At 39.9% G+C, this 23781-nt stretch overlaps 1 protein-coding gene across 5 annotated transcripts in view; it reads left to right on the forward strand.

Moving 5' to 3' along the window:
- Positions 1 to 23781, forward strand: part of PIP5K1B (phosphatidylinositol-4-phosphate 5-kinase type 1 beta) — a 161393-nt gene that overhangs the window by 58637 nt on the left and 78975 nt on the right. For all 5 annotated transcript variants that reach the window (XM_039545290.1, XM_039545289.1, XM_039545288.1 and 2 more), the window contains exons 4-5: positions 11946 to 12076; positions 19913 to 20030. In XM_039545290.1, coding sequence (XP_039401224.1) covers positions 11946 to 12076; positions 19913 to 20030 — 249 coding nt within the window. The remainder of the gene's footprint in view (positions 1 to 11945; positions 12077 to 19912; positions 20031 to 23781) is intronic.

Consider the following 23781-nt stretch of genomic DNA (forward strand, 5'->3'; position numbering starts at 1 on the left):
CGCTGCCGAAATGCTGCTGATTTTCGGCGGCATTTCGGCGGCAACACCCCTGGATGACATTGCTTCTCGGCAGCGACACTTATTGACATTGCCGCTTCTTGGTGGCATATCAGTGGATGCTCATCCGCCAGCCATGGTCCTCGGTGGCTTGTCGTGCGGCACCCTCCAGACGAAAAAAGGTTGGGGACCACTGCACCAGGGTTTCTAAAGGAAGATGTACTGAATATAGTTGAATAGTGTTAAGAATTATTATAAACCTGCTGGAACTCTGGGACTTGAATTGTGGAGATAAGAGTAGCAAATGTAAACAAAACAGCAATACAACAGCCAGGGGAAGCAGGCTACTAACACCAAGCAGGCAGGGAGCAGGAGAGAAGGATGGGTTGCTTGTGGCATACAGGATAGGGGTGTTATGGGATACAGAATCAGCCCATTTGACTAAATCCCCACAAGCAGCAACATAGGGGAGTGGGGCAACAGCAGTGGTAGAAGGGAGTGGGCCACTGGAAGTCTCCTTACCGGAGTCATGCTGCAGGACAGAACAAGTCACTGAAAGTTTTCCTATAAATATTCTTGCCCTTGGGCAAGAAACAGTGAGTGGTGGAAAGGCCCAGCTTTGGGCTCTTAACTATCCCTACCATTCCTTACTGCACTAATAAAGAGCAAGGTGGTTATTAGTATTTAATAATAATAGTATTACAGCACTTAAAGGTCCTAAACAAGATCTTGGCTCCACTGTGTTAGGTGCTGTGTATCGACATAGTAAGTCCCTATCCTGAAGAGTTCATTGTCTAAATAGACAAAGCGGACAAGGGTTGGAAAAAAGCAAGTATTCTCGTGTGTGTGTGTGTGTGTATATGTGTGTGTATATATATATATATATATATATATATATAATGAGAAACAGAGGCACAGAGAGAATAGTTATTTTGTATCACACACTAGCATGCTAGGTGCTACACAGGTGAACCAGAAGACATGTCCTTTACCCAGAGAGTTTATAATCTCACTCATTTTGTCATATCTAAAACTGAGCGACACAAAAGGAAGGGGATTGGGTGAATAAGGGTGATAATTATATCAATGTGGTTGTGCAGTTACTCTGTTCAGGCATGTGGTTCAATTATGGTCCCCAATCTTTATTTAATATATATATAATTGGTACCATGACTTGCTTATTTGGGTCATTGCAGAAAATGACCTGTGGATACAAATTAAATGAAGAAAGAATAGTGTACACTGCAAAGAAAATCCTGTGGCACAGTCACAGAGCCCAGATCAATTGATTCAGGCTTGCAGGACTTGGGCTGCGAGGCTTAAAAATAACAGTATAGATGTTCTGGCTTGGGCTGGAGCTGACCTTTGAAACCCGGGGAGGGTCTCCGTGCTTGGACTACAGCCTGAGCCTGAATGTCTACACTGCTATTTTTAGCCCTGCAGCCCAAGATAGAAGAATCCCAGTCAGTTGACCTGGGCTCTGAAGCTTGGTGCTGCGGGTTTTTCTTTGCAGTGTAGACATACCCATAGTGGACCAGGGAAGAGAGGGAATTTCGTTCAATTGTGATCATTTACAGCACTGGCAGAGTGTAGAAGGAGGGGAGCAACTCGCTAAGAGATTAGTTCGGATCTTGGGGCTTATTTCAGCTATTGAACTCTTTACTTTTTAAAAAAGGAGGGGAAAAAAGATTGAATTCAGCATCTTCTATGATGCTTCTATCCTATTTATCACTTATTTGCTTATGGTGATATCCTATTAACATGTATAACTCTGTTAAATAAAACAGATTGTCTATAGGCAATCTAAATAAAATGAAATTGAGTCTATTCCCAATGCCCTACTCATCTCTTCTCCTTCAGTTCCCCCTTCAGTCTTTGTGCAGAACATCTGCTATGTCAATGTCCCCTTCACATAGTAAGGGGAGCATGTGGCCTTTTGATGTGCCTGCAGTCCAGATCTGGGTCTATTACTATTTTAAATGATTTATCTTCATAGTTATCTGAAATATTTTATTCTATAGTGTCTTGTGCTCAGGGCCAATCTTTCACCATTATATCAATGGGAGTTTTTGCCATTAACTTACATGGCAGCAGGTAACAGCCTTCAAATTCTTATGGAAATAATTTAGCAACAAGCAATGCCTTCTCCGATAACTATAGAATCTAAATTTATGTCAACCATAATTTTTTCTTTTTTTATGAAGGCCGTCTTTTCTGTAACCTTGCAGCCAGCTCACAAGGTCACTAACAAAACTTGTTGAAATGAAGCCATTTAATAATTTCCTCTATATAAAATGTTAGGCAGCATAAATATATAGTGGTGAGTTCCACGGATCCAGCTTAAAATAGAAAACTCTGTGTCTGTAGCCAGCATAATATCATTAAAATCTTAGTTATTACATTCACAGGATCATGTGGTGACTTAATACCCCATTTGAAAGGATTTAAGGTCTTGTTTATTGTATTATTCAGAAACTGCTTGCATGTCAGCTAGTTACAGGATTTCAGCTCATGGTGGGGTAGACAGAAGTCTATTTACTATGTGTTGAGGTCGTAATACACCTAGCAATATATCAAGTCTGAGAATATTTTCACTAGGGAGAAAGTAACTATAGGTACAAAGCTGACTGAGTACCTGTATGATATTGTGGCTTTATTCTATAGCCTTTTGTCAGGGCTTGTTGCTCTTTTTAGCATCCAAGTAACAGGTTTCTCCTACACACACTTTCAATGTAGGCATTTATAAAGAAAACTGCATACTTTTTTTTTTAAATTTAAAATCAATATATGTACCCAAAAAAAAGAGGGATACAAGTACATCCTAGGATGAAAACCAAGTTATTTGAGGGCTTCTGATTTCAAATGTTAGCCAGTAAACAAACCAACCAACCCCTATACATACTGTGCGTGTGTGTGTGTTTATCCACAAAACCCTGGAAAAACAAGTGTAATGGATACATGTATAAAAGGCTTGTCTACATGGAGCAATTATGAGGATTATAGGGGTGTGATTTCTAAAGTACATTAATGTGTTGTGCATGAATTGGTCCTTTTGGTGTGCACAAAGGTTCCTTAGAGCGCTTTAACATAGTGAAACACTATTATGTTCAAGTACAGTAGAGGACTTTAGGAACAGATTATAATATACATTATATACAAAGAGAAAAACATTGGTGGGTTGTTTTTTTTGGACATCTACATAAAACTCATATTGCTAAAAATAACGCCTCCAAAATGAAATTATAGTAAACCCTGAAAAATGGAAGCCCTGCTTATTTACAGGAGGGTGCTAGTGGTGGGAGGTGAAGGAAGGGGAGTTAGGTTTCAAATTTGTGCGTGGGGACGCCAGGGAAGGGTGACCTTAAACTTCATAACTTGTTGATTCCAGTCAAAGATATCTGGCTGGATCACAGTTTGCAATGATAAAACTTAAAACTTGAGAAAAATGACTTCACAGTAGCATCCTCTAATATTACTATTTTCACAATTTGCTAATCTACAAACTGAACACATTGATCTTCTAAAGGGCTTAGTTGGGCACAGTCCTATGCTCAGTGCAGAAGTCTGGTGCCATAGTGGGGGCACTGTGGAGCCACATAAACTCTGGATTCTCTCTCTGGGAGGAATTTTTACCTCAAAAGACACAATTCCTCCTGGAATCCCCTCAGCGTGACCGTGGAATGCTGCAGGCCTCCATAGAATGCAACTTTGTCCCCACACTGAACTGGTCCCATTCTGTCTCTCTCTCTCAAAATACGTTAATAAGACAAATATTTAAAATCAACTTGCATCTTAGAATAAACCTTTTGGAGAGTGGGGAGGTGATAAGATTCTTTTCTCCAATTATTTAGGCCCAGATCAGCACCTTTCACAAAATAACCAGTAGTAGGGGAAAACTTGCATGTAGAGCACCACAACATTTTCATAGCACCTTAACTGTGTGAGGGTGGAGGTTTCATAGATGAAGTTGTCAGGATCTCCAGTGCCAATGTAGAATGGGGATCCAACCACATAAATCTCCAACCAAACAGTGAAGCAGAATTCCCTCCAGCTGGGCTAAAGGTCTCCCTTTTATCCTGATAGCATGCTGGCTCCTGAGCTCTGCTGGCATTTGCATCCTCACTACTGCTGCATGTTTATACCTCTTTCACATACAGTTAAAATCTTAGGCCCTGATCAACAAAGCATTTTTAAGCATGTGTGTGAAGTTGAGTATGTGTTTTAAGTCCCATTGAAGTCATTGGGAATTGTGCATGTGCTTAATTTCAGCAAGCACTTAAGGAAATGTTTACTCAGGGCCCTAGTGAGGGAGTCAGTTTTCTGAATAGTTGGATGCTATCTTCCCCTTCCCCCAGTTTAAAAAAAACAAAAAAACAAAAACATGCTATGAGAATGTTTCCTGGCTTTACACAAACACCTGCTCTGCCTCTGAATACTGGGGAAAGAGGCATGCCACTTCTGTTCTGCTCCTTCTGCTGGCTTCTAGGCTTTTTTCTGATCCCTTTCTCCTCTTCGTACTGCAGCAGGGAAGGGGAACATCTGTCCCATTTATTTATTTTCTTTGCAAAAGCCTCAAACTGAAACAACTTCAAAAATTCCAGAGTTGGTCTTCTCATTTGCAGAGACTGTACTAGAGCCTGAAAGAGGAGTGGCTGTTGGCATTGTGGTTTTCCTCCTGTACAATACAGTAGGTGCCATTTAAAAAAAGATTCTCACACCTTTTTACCAGTACGATACTACCAGATCTAGTAATATCTTAACTACCAGTAAAAAAAGATGAGAACTCTTTTTAACTGTGCCACTCTATATAAGTATAGAAAGGCCCAGGAGCGCCGCCAGCTTTTTTGTCACCCTAGGCGGCAGAAAGTCCCACCCCCAAAATACCACCCCCGACAGAGGCTGAGGAAGGCCCCCGAAATACTGCCGACGACCGGGGCGGCCGAAGATCCGGCTGCCGCGGTCACTGCCCCGCAAATGTTAGCGCCCTGGGCAACTGCCTAGGTCGCCTTATGGGTTGCGCCGGCTCTGGAAAGGCCTTGTATGTGGTAACTATCTTCAATTAAATTGAATGTAGAAAAAGCACCTATATTTTAAGTACATTTGTACATTTTATATTTCATCTAGAAAAGCTACAAATCTCCGTAGAAGTTCTATCTGTAATATATTTTTACTTGTAAACATGGAGACACAAATATATATCATATTATATTATTTTTTTCTAAAGTACATTGCCTTCCGCGAGGTTCAGAGCAGTCTTTTTCCTTGCCAAAAAAAAAAAATATTTTAAATTTCTGTTGATCAGATCACTTTGTTTCTAAAAGGCCAGATGAGTGGTTGATCAAGCATTAAACATTGGGGGCCAAAAATCTGCTTTTTGTGCAGTGGCATGATATGCAATCCAACTAAAGTCACAGGAGTTGTATATGCATAGCTGAGAGCAGATTTTGGCCCAGATGGTGCTATTTAACAACATTTTAATTATGCAACTGGGCAGAAGTATGGGTTGGACAGTATGTAGCAACACAATGTTCAGAAATATTAGCATGCATGAGTCTCAGTAGGAGTGGCCAACAGGTCATGTAAATGTGATTCAGATATGTGCAGAGGAAAATGAGTTGAGTATTATGGTGGGCTCTACAACCATTTTCAATAGCAGACACAAAACGTATGTCTTAGTTTCGAACATGAGACAAGAAGCCAATTGGTTTCATAGCATAAGGTTAATGAAACATACATATCCGTGTTGATCCTGCTGATTGTTCTCATACTGCTGTTACTAGTACTCTAAAATATTCTGATTCCCAGTTATGTGATCTTGAATCATTGTGCAGTTATGCTTGATGGAGGGGCTAAGGGATATCTTATGAACCTTCACATGAGGCTAAAATGAAGAAAAATCAGTTTCAGTCTCTAAAAGGAGAGAACTCTTCATACTGAAGGTCCCTGAACTTTATTGCTAACTCTACTGCACTGGAGTGTTGAAAGGGCATTTAAAAATATACCAGACATGGTTTGAAACTTGATCTTGTACTGTATTACTGCCCTGGAATACTATAAAAGGGAACCATGAGTGTAGAGAAAATGCAAGTGAGGAGTGGAATTTTCCCACAGACTGTAAGGAATTTTAATGTCCAATAAATATACTGTTGCAGTAGTAAGATAGGGGAGCTAAGGCTTTTTCTACACTAGCACTTTTGTTGACAAAACTTTTGTCGGTCCGGGGTGTGGGGAAAAAACACACAGCTATTGCTGCTCATTGGTGGTGTCTTAATTATGCTAGCCGGAGAGAACTCTTCCACTGGCATAGACCAGCTACACAGGAGACCTTGTACCACTGCAGCTGTGCTGCTGTAAGGTCCGTAGTGTAGGCGTGGCCTAAGTTTGTCATCTTCCCTTGTGCTTCCCCCACCCCGATGCACTCTTAAGAACAAAACAGGGTGGATTTGATTTAAATCACTAGTCAGGAATACTCGATTTAATCATGGATTTCTACATAAAAGTGCATTCTTGTTGGTTGTTATAACCTTAATACATATTCTTCACAACTCAGAAATAGATGTAGGTTTCATTTTTAGAAGGCACACACTATACATTTTTAAAGCGACTTATTTCGAAAACTTTTCAGATTAGTTTTGCAGCTATATCAGAAAATTAATAATTGTTTGGTTATTTCATTTACCAAAGGTATTCAAAGCAGATAGTTCACCTCCCAATGACTTCATAAATATCTCCAGTTCAACAGGTTACTCATTAATATTTGGAGGATTTTCTTGCCCATCCTGTATTAGGAGGAGAACATCACCAGACAGGCATTTAAATTGTTTTATTTAACTAAAACAACAATATTATGTATTCTGGATTTTTTTCTTCAACAGCAAACATAATATTTTAACAAAACAAGCATATGAATTTTTGAATTTAAACAAACATTCAGGTTTTTTAAAATCAGGTTTATTTTTGTTAAAATTGTTTAACTAAAATAGTTAAATTAAATATTTAAAAAAAAATTTAATCGACCATGTCAGCCAGGTCAACATGAGAAACTTAAAATATTGGCTTCTGCAGCTAACTCAGTCATCTTCACCTTCATTTTCCTGTTTGTTCATAATCTGGAAAAGAAAAACCAGCTTTCCTGCTTTTTCAGGTCCCAAACGATTTCTCAGTTTGGAATGAATTAGTCCAAAGGAAGAAAGTATTCTTTCTACACTGGCAGAAGAAGCTACTGCTGTTAAAAGTGAGATTACCACTTCAACAGTCTCTGAATCCAAGTGCTTAAGTGACTTCCACCAGTTCACTGGTGTGACTTTCTTTAAAACATAATCAGCAAACATATATTTCTTGAATGGTTCACCCTTAGCTCTGAAGTTTATTATATTTGGCATTATGAAGGGATGATTGCTGGATGTACATGTCATAGCCAACTCCTCTTCTTCAGCAGTTAAGGTTGGACCCTGATACCAAGTATTGAGAATATTTGCAAGAAAATGAGCTGGAGATGGTGCTTGTCCCGTTTGTTTTTTTAATGCTTGTAATTTAATTCTGTCATTGCATATTTCTCTTTAAGATCCCACTTAGTTCCTTCCAAATTTAAACAGCATCAGCAATAAAACAGCTATTTCCCTGCATTTTGTTCAAGGCTACTGAAATAGGCTTCAGGGTAATCAGATGTGTTCAACATTTCTCTTAAGCCCAATGTTGAGAACTTTGGCTGTGACAGTGCCATCTATTGTTTCTGTAAGGAAGACATTCCCTTCTCTTGTGTCACAAGCACATACAACAGGATCATTGTGGATATTGCTCCATCCATCAAGACTCAGGTTAACAATTTTACCCTCTAAACCTTTTGCTCGCTGCTCAATTTCTCGTTCGTACGCTTTATCCAGAAATTTGCCTGTGACATCTGCTTGGTTGGATGGACTGTGTCCTGGTCTTAATGACTGAATCATGTTAATAAAGTGTGGGTTCTCAATCGTATGGAAAGGAGAGTTTGTTGCATAAACAAACCGGATATTTTTTTCGTCAATTACCTCTTTTTGTATTCTGCTGGTTCTTATCACAAATTTATCTACAGTTGTTTCTGGATTATGGAGATTTTTTTTCTTTTTGCTACAGGTGATATACTGTATGTAACATACATGATATGACTGAAACACTATGATTGGCAGATAACTCTGAAACTATAGAAAATTGATGGTGATCTTGAGGTGGATAGTCTTCAGAATCCTTTATGTTGAGGGTGGATTCTCCTAAACAAAATAAGGCAATGCAGTTACTTAAATATTATTACCATATTGCTCATTTAGTATTACTCATTGCATTCACTGACATTCAGTACTACTTTAAAGGTGAAATTGTAAGAGGAAGATATGCCTATTTCAGCTATTTATTTTTTATCACAACTGCATCTAAAATGATAGTACCATAGAGTAACAACTATATGTTTTGCTCAAACATGAGAATTCAAGACTAGTCCAGAAGGAAGACAGGCAGTCCGTAAGAAAGAAGTATGTAATAAAAAAGTTTACCAACCTGAAGATCCTGCATGTTCAGACATGTTCCTTTCATCATCTTCAGCACTGCTTCCTCCTGAGAAGGACACTTCTCATGATGTTGTTTCATTCTGGCAACCAGGCCCTGCATTGCTTTGTTGCACTGTTTGCATTGTCCATGCATGCCTGTCTTACCCACACATAGAGGAACTTCATTAAAATATTCCCAAACTGGGTCTCTTATGGCCTGCTGCCATTATAGGTTTTCCCTTCTAGTGAGAGAATGGTATGGTAGATCTCAAATCAATGAAAGCTATGCTCAGAAAGACCTCAACATTTCTGGAATATGCTGCTCAAACAGTTTCACTTTTGTTTCTACTGCCGTCCCTCCCTTCTCACATTTATCTCCAGACTTCTTCTCCTTGTCAGATCTATTCCACTCCCAACAATCTTCTATTCATTGAATGTTTTGAAACTTTGCACTTTTAGAGAGAGCTAAGGGATTGACTCTGTGTACACAAATTTGCAAAGGGACAATAGGGTTGAGGTCTGTTATTGCTCACCTTTATTTATTTATTTATTTATTTACGTTTTTGCTGATACCAAGCATATTATCTCTGGAGACATAAATTTACAGTTGAGAACTGCAAAACTAAGCATCTTTGATGGTATCTTCTAGACTGAACACTGAGTCCCATTGGGTTTATAGAAAGATTTAACCTACATAATCTATACAGAAGCCCATAAAATTGGGTCCCTAATCCATGAACTATTGGAACTCATTTACAAAACTTTTCTTAAACTTTACATGAATATATTATCTTGTATTATAGAATTAGAATTTATAATCCCTATGCCATGATGAAATATCTTTGAGCTATAATGTATCTTAATTAAAACTATCTTTAGATAGGTTTTTCCTCAAAAATCATTTTATCAAAAAAATCCAATTTAAATAATTTTTTTATCATTGATTTTTATCCACCCTGGAACAAAATAAAATATTTTAAACTGGAACAAATGTTTTCCTGTACTGAAAGACTCCAACATTTTTTTTTAAATACACGTTATTTTGTCATCTGATGCAACTCTAAATACTGTATTGACTCTCCATTAAGGGCATGCTTGGGCCACCCTGCTTTAGGAATTTGGACTAAAGAGTATGCCAGTGGCTCTACTGTCTGTGAGCCACCAGTGGCCCAGGGAATGCTGGCTGGGAACATGGTGCTGGCTCTCCTCTTTGCTTCCTGCTGCTATAAATTGTATTAAAATAAACCAAAAACCCAATAAATACTTTCCCGGCATTACTTCTGTATGTCAACAATTGCTGTGATTGTTCTGGGGATGGGGATTGATTGTACTGACCAACTCTGCTCCCGATGGCAATCATGAATGGAAGTGGAGGTGATCTAGAAAATAATCTTTCTTTAAGATGTAGTCCACGGTATGAAAAAAGCTTAAGAACTTCTGCACTACAAGGCTATACATGGTAACTTGTGCCCACTTGGAGAAACCTTCAGGAACAGCTCATGTTCCTGCCCAACTGTGATGGCAAGGTTAATGTCCTCTTAGGTTCCCTGTTGCTTTTCCACCTGACTTGTCTGTAATCCTCTGTCAATAAGTTGCAGTTCCTCATTATTTGCCATATTTTCAGTCTCCATCCCTCTTTCCAGCTGTGTACTAAATGGATGTCCAGTTTTGTACCAAGAATCTGTCTGCATGAATACCATCTTAAATGAAGCGACATAATTAGTGCTTATGCAGGGCATTAATCATTCATGAATCAAGGCATTTCAGGGAAAGAGAAATGGGAATCTTCTTAACAACCCACAAGCTAAAACTTTTTATAGTAGAAGTAGCACTTTAAGAAGGACTCTGTTGTTTTGTTCCACCAAATGACCTGTTATGAATTGTTATGCAAGTGCAAGGTCTGCCTGGTGTGTAGTGTTAATTATTTAAAATAAGTACACATCTCTACATCATTTCACATTTAAAAATAAACATTCACCATAGCACATGCACTCCTGAGAACTAAAGATCTAGTACAATGTTTCTCAATCTGGGGCTGCTGCTTGGTAGGGAAAGCCCCTGGCGGGCCGGGCCAGTTTGTCTACCTGCCCCGTCCGCAGGTCCGGCCGATCGCAGCTCCCACTGGCTGCGGTTCGCTGCTCCAGGCCAATGGGAGCCACTGGAAGTGGTGGCCAGTACATCCCTCGGCCCATGCGCTTCTAGCAGCCCGCATTGGCCTGCAGCGGCTACACAAGGGGCGGCTCCAGTTTGAGAAACACTCATCTAGTATCTGATACTGGAGCCCTTCCTACTGTAATTCCCAGTTAGTTCAATTAAATTGTGCTGGTTCAGATGCTTTCATCTGCAGTGAGAATTTGACATTTTGCTCAGCTGTCTTTCACTGTCATTATCTTCTTGTTTGTTTAAAAAAAAAAAATGAAACCTGAAAGTCATGCACATAGCTGGGGTCTATGTAACCTTGTGTTCCTGTCCCCATCTTTTGTCCTGTTTTTGAGAAGCTATGCAGGGCAGGAACTCTCACTCTGACCCCAATTCTACCACCCTTACTCCACAATCAGGACTGCCATTACTGTGTAAAGGCCATTACCTGCTCCCATGTAAGTAAATGGCAAAACCTGCAGGTTATTCAATGTAAGGAGGGCAAAGTTGAGCCCTGTGTGTTGTGTGTATGTACTGTACCTAGCACTAAAGGGCCCAGTCCTGATTGGGGCTTCTGGTGGTGATTACCATTATAGAAAGGCTAAGCATCTTACGAAGTGTTAAGTGTAAGGCTTTCTTACCTGGATAGTTAAAACTATCAAAATGGTGTTGATTCTGATATTCTTTTGCTAGCAGTTATGATAGTCTGTACTACAGAATTGGAACTGAATACTGCTCTTGATCACCAGTGTTAAACTGTTGACACTTTTGCTGATGCTGTTAATCTCACCAATATATAAAAAAATAATTATAGTTAAGCTAGAATCTATATTTTGAAGCTCAGATATCAGTGTCAGTAGTAGCTCTGCATAAGAGTTTGGCCCTCAGAATTTGGGAGGGTATTTCCTGTAAGATTATAGGTGGTATTTCAAAACTCTTGAAGGGATTTGGATGCCCAGTTCCTATAGGAATTAGGACAGTTCCCATGTCCAAATCCCTGAGACACTTTTGAAAATCGCAGTTTATGCACATTTTATAAGATGTGTTTAGATCTGAGGCCTCAGCTACATCACAATATCTCTTTACATCTTTTTTTTTCCGAGTAGCAGTTAACTCCAGTTAGAGGTGAATCTCATCTGCTTTCCAACCTGAAAAAATAAAGCTGACTAGGTACCAACCCCAAAGAAAGATTTAATTAAAATAAAATGTTTTGTTCAAAGAGTGCTCATGATAAAGAGCAGGAATCCAGATATAGTAAACTGACATTCTAATGCTGCTTTTCTTTTGCAGACCGCATCTTCTGCTATTAAAGGAACTATTCAGCTGGGAATAGGATACACAGTAGGTAACCTCACCTCTAAGCCAGACAGAGATGTACTTATGCAAGACTTCTATGTAGTGGAAAGTGTATTTCTACCCAGGTAAGGACAATCCCATCTAATGTAAGACTTTTCAAACAAAAAATTAAGAGCATATCTTCATTTACTAGATGTACTAACTATAAGGATTATTTTGAAAAGAGAATTATCCTGAAACAAATGGGATCATAGTAAGTTATTAATGTAAGAGAAGTTCAGTGGTTTTATGAGAGGATATTTTAATAATAATAAAAAAAAAGAAATGAATATGAACTATTTCAACTGGAAGTTTGGCGTTCAAAATACTTTGAAAACTAATGTAGTAGACTAGACTCTACCTTTTTCCTGTGCCATAGCCACAACTGAAGCAAATCCTTGCACACAGTCAAGTCTGCCAACTGTCTCCGACATTCAGTTCATTCAGAAACATCCATGTTTCCAGATCCATAATTCCAGATATGGTGGTGTAAGGATGGTGAGAGGGATTACCATGTGCACACTGATTAGTGAGAACAGATGGTCCTGTGTTTGAGATATTAGACTGAAATTCAGGATCTGGGTTAAATTTCTGAGACTGCCCCAGACTGCCTGTGTGACCTTGGGCAAGTCACTTAATATCTTTGTGCCTCAACTCAACATGTGAGGACTAATATGTGAGCTAGTCAGGTCCTGTGGTGATGGGGGCAACATAGGTAGAAACTTTCAACCAACCTCTAACTCCATAACTGGTGCCAACGTTAAGCATTTGTACACAGACTGGACACCATAGTTATTGTGCGGAGAGCAGTTTCAGATATTGCTATGGCCTTATTTAAGGGATAATATTTGAAATAACATACTCCTGTTAGCTGTGATCTGGATTTCCGACATTGATATCGACAATTTAAAAAAAAAAAAAAAACTTGTTACATAATGGCTTATATATTTTTCCAAACTGTCACATGTGACAAAGTATAAAGAACATATAGACCAAGATTTTCAAAAATAAGAGTTCCTAAATCCACTTTTAGGTACCTGCCTGATTCTCAGAAATGCTGAGTCCTCAACAGCTCCCATTGTAGTCACTGGGAGCTGCGGGTGCCGGGCATTTCAAGCCACCTACTTAAAGCTTGTCTACACGAACACTTTGTTTGCAGCAAGCTGGGGTGTAAATCTACCCCACGCTAGCCTGCTGCACATTAAGTGTCCACGAGGACCCTGCTACCACACACTAAAAGTTCCCTAATGCAGTGCTTCTCAAAAGTCGAGCTGCCGCTTGTTCAGGGAAAGCCCCTGGTGGTCTGGGCCCTTTTTTTACCTGCTGCATCCGCAGGTTCGGCCGATCGTGGCTCCCACTGGCTGCAGTTTGCCGTCCCAGGCCAATGGGAGCTGCGGGAAGTGGCGCAGGCCGAGAGATGTGCTGGCTGTCCTTCCCACAGCCCCCATTGGTGTGGGACAGCGAACAGCGGCCAGTGGGAGCCACGATCGGCCGAACCTGCAGACACGGCAGGTAAACAAACCAGCCCGGAGCACCAGGAGCTTTCCCTGAAAAAGTGGCAGCCCAACTTTGAGAAGCACTGCACTAGTGCACTTTGATCTCCTGTTTCAAGTGCATTAGGGAGCTTCTAGTGCATGGTAGCAGGGTCCACATGGACACACAATGTGCAGCAGGCAAGTCTAGGTAGATTTACACTCCAGCTTGCTGCAAACTAAGTGTTCATGTGGACAGTTTGCATGTGGGCTAAGATGTAATCTGAACATAAGACCACAAATTGTCTCTAACATAAAATACAGTCCTCAGAAACATTAGAAATGACATCACTAAAACAAGGTATGTATTTGTTAATAGGCAGTGTTTAATCTTGAGAAAAGATGACTGAGAGGAGACCTGATAAGTCTTCAAATATGTTAAGACCTGTTATAAAGAAGATCAATTGTTTTCCATGTCAGATGAGAGTAGGACAAGAAGTAATGGGCTTAATCTGCAGCAAGGGAGATTATAATTTGGAAGTTTTTTCTAAAATCTAACCTAAGGGGTAATTAAGCTTTGGAATAATCATTGGAAATTTTTTAAGAACAGGTTAGACAAACACCTGTCAAGGATAGTCTAGGTTGACTTGGTCCTGTCTCATCGCAGGGGGGGCCAGACTTGATAACTACCTGAGGTCCTTTCCAACCCTACATTTCTATGGTTCTATGACAGCCATATTTTTTAAAAAATTGATCTGGTCTGATAATGTAAAGCCATTGTTTATGTGGAAGACAACTTGGGGCTAAACTAATCTAGAGCAAGGAGGTTTGAGCATTGGCCTGCTAAATCCTTGAGGGGGCCACTTAGGGATCTGGGGCAAAAATTTGTGTGGGGATTGGTCCTGCTTTGAGCAGGGGGTTGGACTAGATGACCTCCTGAGGTCCCTTCCAATCCTGATAGTGTATGATTTTCTTAAAGAAAATCTCAAACTTCGTAACATATTGCCTGGATGAAATCCAGTCTTTACCCCACATGCTGTAGTTGTGCCAGTGGGAATTATTCATGTTCCATGCTCGTGGTTTGTGAGTGTCTATAATTGATGAGTTTTGTATATGCTTTTTCTGTGTGATATATTCTGGGGAAAATATGTAGATGCTAACCAGATAAATATGTTTAATACTTCACCAAGAATTTTTCAGATTACAAGAAGTAAATTAACACTTCTATATTGTCATGTAACCAAACCCTTCACTGTTTCAAAAACCAAAATAATAGCCCTGCTTGGATGAGGATGTTGCCATTACAAAGACGGTGCATGTACCCAGTAGGAGTCTGCATGGCTATCTGTAAAGACTTCAGAGCCCAAGTTATTCTTTTAAATATCAAGTGAAAGTTGCCTTCACAAAAACTACTATAAGCACTTGTTTTTGAATTAATAGCACAGAAGTGGAAGAATCTATTCCATTCCCTCCCCTTTTTTCCCCCCTCAGTTTGGTTTGTTTGACATTTATAAAAAAAAAAGTGAAAGCCATAACAGGTTAGTTACCTGAAATGAAAACACTCCTGCATACATGCTTACAAATGCAATTTCCAAATGCCTGTGTGGTTCTTGTGTTAATGGTAGCGATAAGACAAATTTCTTTTGTTTTTAAAAACGGAACGGGGGTATGAGGAGCAAATTGGCTTGCTTGTATTAACAGAGTTTATTGTGTTCTCAAAAAAAAAAATTACTAGCATCTTCTTGTCCAGTCATCCAAAGACAACACACAGAAAGATATCAATTAAAGGTATAGCCAGATGCATCAAGTAATTTGACTTGCTGTCTGGTTTTACTAGTCAGTAAGCAAGAGAGAATTTGATATAGCTAGTCACCTTGACTGAAACAAAGGATCTTTATAGAAAGGGTATTTATTGATGATGATCTTCCTCCATTAGATTCAGGAGTAGCAATCCATTTGTCTTTTAAGACAAATTGTTGAATCTACAATTTCTGTGCATTAGGGTGTATAAGGAGATGGAAAATCTGAGTCTTGTCTCTTTGTAAATTGCATATTTATCTGCCTGTCTAAAATGATGTTGAGTAGGAATAAAAAGGTACTAGTTAATATGAATTGCAAGAGCAGGACCCTTCATAGTAACGTAGGGAGCTCCACTGTTGAGTCCCATTGGAAAGTACAATGCAGATTATTCCTGAGTGTCACCAGCAGATTGTTAGTCAACTAGGATATCAAAGTAGTAGGAGTTTCTCTTTCTCAAGGCAAAGGGAGTAGTGACTGAGGCAAAGGAGGCAAAACCCTAGGAACAGCTAATCTAGGGAGAAACCTTAGGCTAAGGTGAGTTTGATGATAATTTGAATTATTCCCTCTCTGTGATTAGGGCATCATTGGCAAATTTGAGCTATGTAAGAGGTGTATGTGATCATGATGAGAAAATAGGCTTAACAAGCAAGCAGCCACATTTTGCACTAGCTTCAGGTTTCCAATGTGATTTAGCTGTAGCCGCATCAAGAATATTAATTTAACTCCCATGTTGCTATATAATGTACGTGTCCACTTGCAGCAGCACTTTGTCTTTACGGGGTGTCCTGGTCATTTCATCTCCCCTTTGACTGGTCCCTTGTCTGCACCCAGGCCTGATGGGAGTGATACAGGCAATGAAGTAACATGTCACTTATTTCATAGAGTTCTGTTCACTCCTGATGCCACATTATCATAGTAGTGGGAGCATTGTTACAGTGGTGGTGTTTTTAGCATATGTGCAATGTGCCTGAGGCACCACGTGACCAGGATTCATCACCAAATTTGGTCTGCTGGTTGGATCATTAGTTTCCCTGGCCCAGGCCGGGTACTGATGGGGAGTGTGATGCTGTAGATCCAGACTACTTGAAGTGCAATGAAACAACACTTCTTCTTGCATTCCAGCAAGCAAAATCATATGACAGTTACAGTATTGTGTAAAAGAAAAATGTGGAAAGATAGCCAACAATTGTTTTATGATTAATCAATAACAGAAAGGAAATAACCTCTGTGTAGTTCTCCACCCCTCAAGTAAACTGCACCATCTGTTTGATAGTTTAGTAACCATAGCAAAACATAGTATTATTTCAGGATACCAACAGTAAGAGATTCATGTGGTAAAAACACCAAGAGAGAAAAGTTGGTTAGTTTAGAACTCAACTTAATGGACCAAGTTCGGCTGGGTTATACTGCTGTAAAGCAGGAATAACTCCACTGATTTCAGTGCAATTACTTAATATTTACATTGATGTATCTAAGCAGAATTTGGCCCAAGCTTGTGTGTATTGCATGTTTGACTCAGTCAGTTTCAGTAAGTTACCTTGTCTTTGCACTGTGCCTTTAAACCGCTTAAAATGTTTTCTTTCACTAACCATTATAGCACATGTGCAAGGATGAGAAGATACCTTCCCAGCCTCCACTCCTCTCCACACTTATTTTTGGGACAGGATGTGACGGGCAAAGCTCTTGTTGTTCATATTGGGCTATCCAGAAGGAAGTTTACAGCATGTTGCTTTTAGGAGCCAACTGTGATGTATCACGGAGGGTTACAGTACAGTAATTCATTTTTAGGACCAGATTCTGGATGTAGTTTAAAGGGCAGTGAGCATGAGTGCTCATTTTACAGAACACAAATTGGCTGAGCCAGTTGATCCTGAGGGCAGTTGGCCCACCCAGCATATGACGAGGGAACCTATGGCTGCTCTGCATTTGGGTAGTGTGAAGCTACTCTGGGAACTCATGCAAATAGTCTCTCCTGTCCTCATAAACACCGCTATGCAAATCCATAGCCTCTCTTCCCACTACTAGGGCCAATGCAGTTACTGTAGCAATACTGGCAGTAACAGCCAAGCTGACAGATATTTTATGCAGCCTAATCATTCTTTTCCCTTTTGTAACCCAACTTTAAAGGATTTTCTACTCTACCTTGGAATCTTGGGGAAATGCTGCATGCTCCGTGCCACTGGTCCTCTTGGATCCAATGTGATGTTATGACTTGCAGGTGTCTTGGTGTTAAAGACATGTTGCGGAGTAACTCTAGTTCACACAACTTTATTATGATATGACACTTGGTCATGATATATATGTATAGATAGATATAGATATTTTACCAGTTAATGCAAGTTATCCTGAGCTTTTTTTTTTTTTGACAGCACCAGGGCTGGACCGTGCTCAGTGCAGATGGAATCTTTGGAAAATGTAGCTGCTAGATTCTGATATGTCTTTGCTGACAATGTGTGACTTTTTCAGAGGCTTATACTTGGCCAAGTTTGGGAGTTCTTACATAAGAACAGCAAAAGGCACATCCCAATATCAGGACAATTCCCTCCCATATTTCAAATTAAAGCATGGAGGCACTGGAGCTTCCTTATGAAATTGTGGTAAGAGTTTAACATGGACAAAACAGTTTAGTTTTTCCCTAATCTTATAATTGGGAACCATTTTTTGATTAAACATTTCCCCCAAAAGATTAGCCTGAGGCATACACCGAACTTGGACGGGTTCAGTCCAAACAGTTGAAGTTTGGCCAAGTTAAAACCAATGGAAAATAGGGACATATAATTGGTGGTGTTAGGCAGTCATAACTGTTTTCCCTTTGCCATGACATTTTAGGAGCAACAAACAGATGAATGGAACTGATTTTGTATCTAAGACAGTTTGTGCTGCACATCCTATAAAATCTGCAAAATAGTTCATTTTGAAAAAGCTGCTTTTATTAGCAGCTAGCAACCAGGGGAGGGACTAGCTAGCCAGTCAGAGTTTTTTCTTTGATACAGTACTTTTAGCCTGTAGTTTCATCGGTTCTTTTATCCCTTTTATCCCCTTATCTTTGATCTCCCGCTCGAGAGTTTTGGGGGTCAGTTTTGTGGAGGCTCAATAACTTTTTTTTCCAGTTCACACAATTGAGTTAACCTCAGTTTTTTCTATTTTTGCCTGATAATAAAAGATAGATGTAGATGAGCTGAATGAACTTCTTCCATCACAATATGTTACTATTATAATATAATTTCAGTGCATATATTCAGAATATATTTCAGGTCATCTGTTTCAATTCTGGTAGTAAAACAATTTAGAGTATAAAAAACCAGGATGTTCAAATATTTACATTTATTACTAGTTATTTATACTTTTATGTTAGATATTTCTACTGTAAACAAATTTATGCAGAGGTAAATGAACTTTTGGATACACAATGCATGGCTGAAATGATCAAATTAGGGCATTATGTCCTAGACCCTGTCTGCATTACAACTTTTATCTGCTATTTTGTATCTGGTTACAAGTTACACCGTTCAGTTTGTGTTAACACAGCAGCTATCCACCATAACTGTCTGGGTACACATCCTACTATGCTGCTGAAACACGTCTTGTATCAATGTATCTGGGCAGTTATTCCATAGTCACTTAGCATGGGATAGAATTCCCACAGGATATGCATCCAGAGTTGAATCATAGTACATGAGGCAATGCACTCTGGGATGTCCTGCCCAAGAAAGGTGGGGTTTTCTTTGTTTTGTGTGTCTGGGGGAGCGGAGGAGGGAGGCGGGGGTTGTGGAATAGCCAATCCAGTAACATGGTCATGATTAGGGTACTCTGTTCACACTGAAATAAATTGTTTTCCTTTAACCAGTTCAGCCCACAGTTGTGCCAGCCTGCACCTGTGGTAGGGGAAAAACACTTTTACCTGAGCACAGTAATTAATGGAGGTTTTTTACCATGTGTCCTGCAGACCCAAAACCAGGTGTAGAGCCAGCTATGTAAGTAACTGGTTGCAGACTACAAAGTTTTAGGGTTGAGGGAGCCTACGGTAGTGCCATGATCTAGTTTGCAAGAGAGAGTAACACTGAGGGCTGGGCTACACTTACAAATTTGCAGCGCTGCAGCAGGGTGTGAAAACACACCCTCTCCAGCGCTGCAAATTGCGGCGCTGCAAAGCGCCAGTGTGGTCAAAGCCTCAGCGCTGGGAGCGCGGCTCCCAGCGCTGTCCGTTATTTCCCACAGGGAGGTGGAGTACGGACAGCGCTGGGAGAGCTTTCTCCCAGCGCTGGCGCTTTGACTACATTTAGCGCTTCAAAGCGCTGCCGCGGCAGCGCTTTGACATGTAAGTGTAGCCAAAGCCTGAGGGGACATAGAAGGCTGAGATGCTGGTATAAATAATACCTTAACCCACTGATGGTGTGACTGATGATGATGATGATGATGATGGTTACGTCCCTCAGGGTGAGGAGAGGACACAAGACTGCTGTTTTCCTGGCATCACTTTTACATTAACATTTGATTCTACATTATTTCAAACTCTTTCGAGTGACTTTTGTCTCAGGATGCCAGTGATCATGGTGGGAAGTATTGAAGGAAAACTAGCTGCAAAAAGAAGTGGTTTTAAAAAATGTATTGTAATATTTGCTGTTTTCTTTATTTGTCTTTTCAATGTAGTGAAGGCAGCAATTTGACCCCTGCTCATCATTACCCCGACTTCAGATTTAAGACCTATGCTCCTCTAGCTTTCCGTTACTTCAGAGAACTTTTTGGTATCAAGCCTGATGATTACTTGGTAAGAATTTTATAATTTTCCCCTGAACTTTAATAATAATAATAATAATAATAATTAATAATAAAAGTGATGTGAACACTATTCTAGTTTATAGCAGAGGAGGGGGCTGGCTAACAATGCTCTAAAGAGGAGTAGAAGTTTTTAGAATTTGTAACTGGTGTATAAATTTAGCTTTTGGCAAAACTTTTTTTAATTCTCCAGCTTTTAAGTGATTGCTATAAAACCTGCCATGTTAATTGATAGTTTAATACCTAGAGTATTGCTGCTAGTTCAGGTAATTATCTCTACACGAATATTATAATTAGATTTAAAACCTCATGTGAATTTTGCTAATTGAATTCTAATTGAGTGCTCTCATATGCTAACTGCCTTATTTATGTACTTCACAAGAAAATAGTGTTTACATACATCTGTTCTAACCTTGACATGGAAAAAGAGATGACCTGAAAAAGACACTGATACCCTTGTAAAGGCTACTTTCTGTTCTGTTCCTTTTGATTTTCAGTCTTAGGCCTGGTCTACAATAAAAAAGTTAAGTCAGCCCAGCTTAGTAACTCAGTAGTCTTCCATTGACCTAGTTACTGCCTCTCAGAGAGGAGGATACCTGTAGTGACAGAACCACCACACCCTTCAGCATAGATAGGATCTACATTGAAATGCTACAGCCATGCAGCTGAAACTGTGCCACTGTATCATTTCTAGTGTAGAGAAGCCTTTAATAATCATACTTAGGACCCTACCAAATTCATGGTCCATTTTGGTCAATTTCACAGTCATAGGATTTTTAAAATAGTAAATGTCATGATTTCAGCTATTTAAATCTGAAATTTCATGGTGTTGTAATTGTAGGGATCCTGACCCAAAAAGGAGTTGTGGGGTGGTTGCAAGGATATCATAGCGGGGGTTGTGGTATGGCAACGCTTCTGCACTGCTGGTGGTGGCTCTGCCTTCAGAGCTGAACAGCTGGAGAGCAGTGGCTGCTGGCTGGGAGCCCAGCTCTGAAAGCAGAGCCGCTGCAGAAGTAGGGGTGGCATGGTATTGCTACCCTTACTTCTGCATTGCTGCCTACAGAGCTGGGCCCTCAGTCAGCAGCTGACATTCTCTGGCTGCCCAGCTCTGAAGGCAGCAGCGCAGAAATAAGGGTGGCAATACCACAGCCCCCCCTAAAATAACCTTGCGAACCTCCCCTGAAACTCCTTTTGGGTCAGGACCCCCAGTTTGAGAAACGCTGGACTCCCAGTGTGAAATCTGTATAATCTAAGGTAAAAGCACACAAGACCAGATTTCACAGGAGACCAGATTTCACAGTCCGTGACATGTTTTTCATGGCTGGGAATTTGGTAGGGCCCTACTCATACTATGTGTCTCATGCACGTGCTCGAATGTGAAAATATAACAACCTTGCTGTTAGGTAGACAGGTCTGACCTTCCTCGTGGGGACCAACACTGTCCCAAAAAAAAAAAAAAAAAAAAAAGGATGGTCCAAGATCTTCCTCCCCCTACAGATCTGCTGCTGGCAAGGTTGTGAGGGGTCTGTGTAAGGTGTCTTCCTCATTTGTTAAGAGGGCAAGATCAGGTCATTTTTCACGTTGCCAGTTCACTTCAGAGCTATGTATCCCCCAATATGGAGGCCCAGCAGCTTTTTGCATTCCTTGTGCTTAAAGGTTCAATGTAGAATTTAAAAAACCTGCATTTTTTTACAAATATTTTTACTTGTGTTAACAACTGAGATTCTTTACAGTTGAAAGAAATTTAATAAGCTATTTGTCAATTATCTTAAGTGAAACACACACAACAAAATTGGTTTAATAAAAGAATCAGAATATTTCTAGACCATCTCTATCCAGTTTAATATATTTCTCGCATCTTGGACTGTGAAACTAGCCTAGTTAGTTTTTTAAAATAAAAATATTGTCCTGCAAAGTTGGCAACCCAAATACAGGAGCATTATGCTAGTGCTTGGATGCCTTATACTGATCCCAACTTCAAATTAAAGTAAAACTTTCCATTGGGATATTTGTACTAGTTACATGGAAATATTTGTTGGGCTTTAGGTTTCACAAAGGCTTGTTTATACAATACTTAAACTGATTGCCATATTTGGGATTGGGAAGGAATTTTCCAATGGGTCAGATTGGCAGAAACCTTGGGGGTGTTTTCACCTTCCCCTGCAGCATGGGTCACTTGCAGGTTTAAACTGGTGTGAATGGTGAATTCTCTGCAACTTTCATTCTTTAAACCATGATTTGAGGACTTCAGAAACTCAGCTAGAGATTAAGGGTCTATTTCAGGAGTTGGGTGGGTGAGGTTCTGTGACCTGCAATGTGCAGGAGGTCAGCTTCAATGATCATGATTGTCCCTTCTGACCTTAAAGTCTAAGGGCAAATCTGCCTTGCCCTGTCCTTTTTAAAAGATGGATCTGGAGGCACTATAGTCTTAGGCCTTGTCTACACTGTGGATTTCAGCCATCAGTGGCTGGCCACCAGGGAAGCTACCCCAGTGCAGATGGGAAAGCTGTCACAACCAATTTGTACCAGTGCAACTGAACCCAGTTTGAAGCAGGAGTAAACTACACCGGTGGAATTTGTGGCTTATAGGTTTGCACCAGTTCAGCTTCCCCTCTGGCTAGCCACTGATACTTATAATGGGGGCAAATCACTGCTGTAGACAGTACGTCATTTTTATAGCCTTTTGATTTATTCATCTCTCTGTGGATTCAATTAAAGAGTCTCTTGGGCCACATATTATAATGAGAGAGATCACAAGTGGAACCCTGAATTCCAGGGGAGATTGGATTGTAATAATGAGGTCAGAAACAACTGGCTGGAACCAGTTTTTTCCAGTTTGGATATGACTGAAATCCTTGACAAAAAAAAAGGCAGAAATCTCATGAGAATATTTCTTGAGTTTTTGCTGCTGTTATATACTCAGCCTTGAATTTGTTTAAAACCAATCCAGATTTGACCATCTTCTCTCTAGTTATAACATGCACAGTGTTAGGCCGAAAGAAAGTACCTGAACCATTTTCTGTATTTCTAGAAAGGGCTACAGTGGTTTTAGCGCTGCTACTACTTTATTTGCTTCTGAAGGAGTTGGATTTATTAATTAAAATCAGTTGACAATAAAATCAGTCTCCCCATTCACAACCTCTTACCTCAACCCCCTGTCTACTAAACAAGATATAATTCAAAATTCTGTTGTCTTAATCAGTTTCCTTTCAGGCTGCAATAAAGCACTGAAAATAGTGGGATTGCTCTTTTATACTGGTTCCTGTTAAAGAGAGAGGGGGAGGAGAGAAATGGAAGGAAAAGTATCTCAGCAACACTAAGTAGGTTTACACTGTTAATTTGCATTGGCGGGGCACAGCTGTTGTAGCTTTGCCTTCTTCCAAATGATACAGTATGGAAGCGCTGCAGGAAGCAGGATGAAGGGAAAAAATAAATTTGAACAGCTTGTACAAATAAATGGTGACTGGAAAGTATACAAAACATGGGTATTCAGCATGTCAGTGTGTTGATCGCAAACTATTTTTCTCTTCTCAGTCTTGAGCAAAAGGCTCAGGGTTTGGTTGAGCAAAACTTTGAGAGTTAGGCTTTTATTTTGCAAAAAACAAATCCAAGGATAAAATCAGATCCTTGTCTCATAACATGTAATCCTGGATTTGTGATTTTCCTTATAGGCCATCCCTATTTTATTGTAATAATGTAATTTATTAAAAGCAGCAAAGTGTCCTGTGGCACCTTATAGACTA

This window comes from Mauremys reevesii, linkage group 6 (assembly GCF_016161935.1).
Source record: "Mauremys reevesii isolate NIE-2019 linkage group 6, ASM1616193v1, whole genome shotgun sequence".
NCBI lineage: Eukaryota > Metazoa > Chordata > Testudines > Geoemydidae > Mauremys > Mauremys reevesii.